The sequence below is a fragment of the Biomphalaria glabrata genome, chromosome 10, assembly GCF_947242115.1.
Source record: "Biomphalaria glabrata chromosome 10, xgBioGlab47.1, whole genome shotgun sequence".
Lineage (NCBI taxonomy): Eukaryota > Metazoa > Mollusca > Gastropoda > Planorbidae > Biomphalaria > Biomphalaria glabrata.
The window spans coordinates 31,650,070-31,653,644 of record NC_074720.1 but is presented as its reverse complement, the minus strand read 5'-3'; the positions used below and the strand labels follow the sequence as shown (position 1 = coordinate 31,653,644).

General features: G+C 38.0%; 1 protein-coding gene across 1 annotated transcript in view; it reads left to right on the top strand.

Moving 5' to 3' along the window:
* The window catches only part of LOC106074909 (acetylcholine receptor subunit alpha-like 2), a 6,420-nt gene extending 2,845 nt beyond the window's left edge, over positions 1-3,575 (top strand). The window contains exons 2-3 of the mRNA XM_056044621.1: positions 82-258; positions 1,937-3,575. Of these exons, the coding sequence (XP_055900596.1) occupies positions 82-258; positions 1,937-2,489 (730 nt within the window). The 3' untranslated portion in view covers positions 2,490-3,575. The remainder of the gene's footprint in view (positions 1-81; positions 259-1,936) is intronic.

Below are 3,575 nucleotides of genomic sequence, written 5' to 3'. Positions count from 1 at the left end.
AATTACTGCATTTAGCGTTACTCATCAAAAGAGTCTTCATACGTTTCCTGTTCTAATTATATCTTGACCTATGTTCTACAGAGTGACCCTAGAGATAGAGAGAAGCTGGCTCTTCTACGCCATCACCGTCGTAGGCCCAATGATGCTGACGTCAGTGATGGCGACATTCGTCTTCCTCATACCGGAGCACACAGGAGAGAAAGTCTCCTTCCTAGTCAACATGTTCGTCTCTGACGCTGTGTTTCTGAATTTCATCGCGTGAGTTGTTTTAATTTTTTTTTATTCATAAATGCGTGAACTATCTATACCCTGCATATAATCTTGTATATAGTATCTTGACCTGTAAGGGTCAGGCGATCCGTGACATTTAAAATATAGTCCCTCCTAGCTTAAACTGAAACCTTTCACTATAGAAGGCCTGAACACTGACCTGCTACGTCACAACCTGTTGGCAGTTTAGACCGATAGCTCTTTGACACGTCGCAGGTCTGTACCCGACTCGGGCAGAGTTGTGTTTACTGAGCGCCTAAAGGCAGCACGGAAAACCAACTCCTAGATACCCCCTCCCCCCACTGGTCCACAAATGAGATTGGACCAAAGCGCTCTGAGCATGCTATAAGCATGAAAGTAGCGCTATATAAAAGCTATAATATAATATATACCAAAGGATTCGTCCTAAGCCCCCTGCATGGATGACAGCGGTTACGGTTACGGCATGAAATGAGACCCCGACACGACAATCCGAAGCGCATACCACAAGACATACCAACCTTTAAGGTGTAAAGAAGGCTTCGTTTGTTCATACAAAATCAGACGATGGGTGGGTCTTTCAGTGATTGAGGAACGTTCTTTCTTAAAGGAAACTTTGCAAACTGCCGAAACCAACACCTGGTTCTTGTCTTTAGATGTACTACAGTGTTTTGGCTTCTTTTAGTCATCTAGTTTTTTCTTCTTGAGCATTTGGACTCAAACAGTGACTCCACACTTACGGGTGCTTAACAACTCAGATGCTCGGTTCTATTAAACGATTTATTTTTTTAAGTCAATGCTGCTCTTTCGCTTGATTGCTCAAAGTCAATTCAAATATTAAGTTGGAAATATGGAATTTTTAATACAGCGTCCTTCACAGGTTGGATTCCGACTTGAAAAGGCCATAAGCTTTAAGACAACGGACTTTTTATATGTCTGGATATTTTAAGTCATTGTCAATAATGATTTTCAGATATATAGTGGCTTTAAATGATATACAATTAAGATATAGATAGTGAAATACGATAAATTAGTTTTCAAAATTTTCGGCATTTGATTTTAAAATTACCATTAATTTATTTAAGTATAAATGAGACAATTGATCATTCAGACAATATTTTGGGGGCTGCCAACCTTTCGATGTTCCTAACTATACCTTATGTTGCCTTCCTAACTATACCTTATGTTGCCTTCCTAACTATACCTTATGTTGCCTATCAGAAAATTCAGCACTGGGCTTTGACATTTTTTTTAAAATGGAAACATTTTTCCCAGAATAGAACGAAATATGCGCTACACAAAAGCAATTGACCATTAGGACCCATTGATAGAAAATAAGAAAGATTTGTGTCTTTGTAAATGATAAAAGTATAAGTGTATAGACTTTATATCACGATTTGCTGGTTTCAAGTCGTTAACGAGTTCAGTGTCATGACACGAATTCTGGTAAACGATGTAAGATATACTAAGACATAGACGATAAATGACCTAATTTAATTTTTATTACACCCTACTTAAAGCCTACAATGTGAGCCAAATATCGCATTCATGAATCGTTGCTACGCTGCTAATATTACTAATGCAAATCAAGATTCGCAAAAATTTTATTACACATATTTAAAAATTAATTTTTTATTATATTAATGTCTGGAAATAATAAAGTTGTTTGTTGTTTTATTTTCAACAGTGGCGCCATTCCTCGTAGTATGAATCTCTTGAATGTCTTGAAATTGCCAAGAATAACATTATTTCTTTTGGCTGTTATGGTAGAAAAAGTATTCGCACTTCTGGCCACCATTTTTGTTATCAGTAGATACAACAAAGAACGTGGGGAAAAGGCGAAAAGATCCGAGGACTTACTCTATAAAATTCTGGCGGAAATGATGAAGCAAGATTCGAAATCGGATATCTCCGCAAACAAGAACGAAAAAGAAACCATCAGTACCACGAAAGATGAGAAAATTCCCATTCCTACTTTCGGTGTCGGCTCCAGCTCTGACAACGCCCGCACTTTTCTCTTCTTGTTGATGCAGAGGAAGAATGTCAGTACTAAGCGGATACGAAAGTTGTTTGCATCTTATGCAGGGACCAAAGTTTCACTAAAACGTAGCTGCTGTATCAAAGCTAAGCACTGGGATCTGATTTTCTTTTTCGCCTTCAGCCTAGCTTCCATTCCTTTCTATACACTTCTGACCAATATCCCTGGTCCGTCAACAAACTCATCAAATGTTAGCACTTGATTCAAAATGTGCTAAATTTAGCTGTTGTCTCATGAGAAGTGTGTGTCGTGTTGCTAGAGAATTGTGGGAGTGGGGAGAAGAATGGAGGTCTGATCACGTCGCATTTTATCTATATAGCGTCGAAAGCATATTTCAAATTAATCCAAATAATAACTTTATTTTGATATCATGTATTTAATAAACCTTGTTACTTTTCTCTGACATTTACATAGAAATCCTTTCCGTATCTTTTCAATTCTGGGTTGTTTCCCGGTTCATCAAAGCGGATGGTATATCGATAAACGTGAAGCCTGATAAGTCTATTCACTTGTTTACTATATTTTTTTAAACCTATAACTTCTTGTATCTTTTAGTATATCTGATACCAAAATAACAAAGAAAAGTTTGTTTCTGCAAGTATCAAGTTAACTTTAAAATAAATATTTGAAATCTTTGACTTCACGTTTCTCCAGCAAGAAGATATGTAATTAGTAATGAGAATATATACACAACACACACAGACACACACACACACAGACACACACACACACACACACACACAGGCTATGTATTAAGCAATGTCTTCGATTCCGAAGATAAATGGCGAGTGTTGAATTCCACGTGAAAACGTAAAACTCAGTTGCGACTTGTTGTCCACCCGTCTCCTACATCTGTCGTGTCTTGTTGTCCACCCGTCTCCTACATCTGTCGTGTCTTGTTGTCCACCCGTCTCCTACATCTGTCGTGTCTTGTTGTCCACCCGTCTCCTACATCTGTCGTGTCTTGTTGTCCACCCGTCTCCTACATCTGTCGTGTCTTGTTGTCCACCCGTCTCCTACATCTGTCGTGTCTTGTTAGCCCGCATTCATAGGTTTATTGTCTAAGCATTCATGGACATGTTGACATTTCTAATGCGTTTTCAAATTTAAGATTACAAATGTATATGTTATATTTGTGCATGTTATTATTTTAATAAATTGTAAATGGAGCGAAATCCCTTTCAACTCTTGGACCAGATGTTCTCAATTTTCTTTTACCCGTGGACCCCTTTATATAATCGAAACGTGCCCACGGAGCCCTCAAAGAAAATGCTACATTAAATGTATA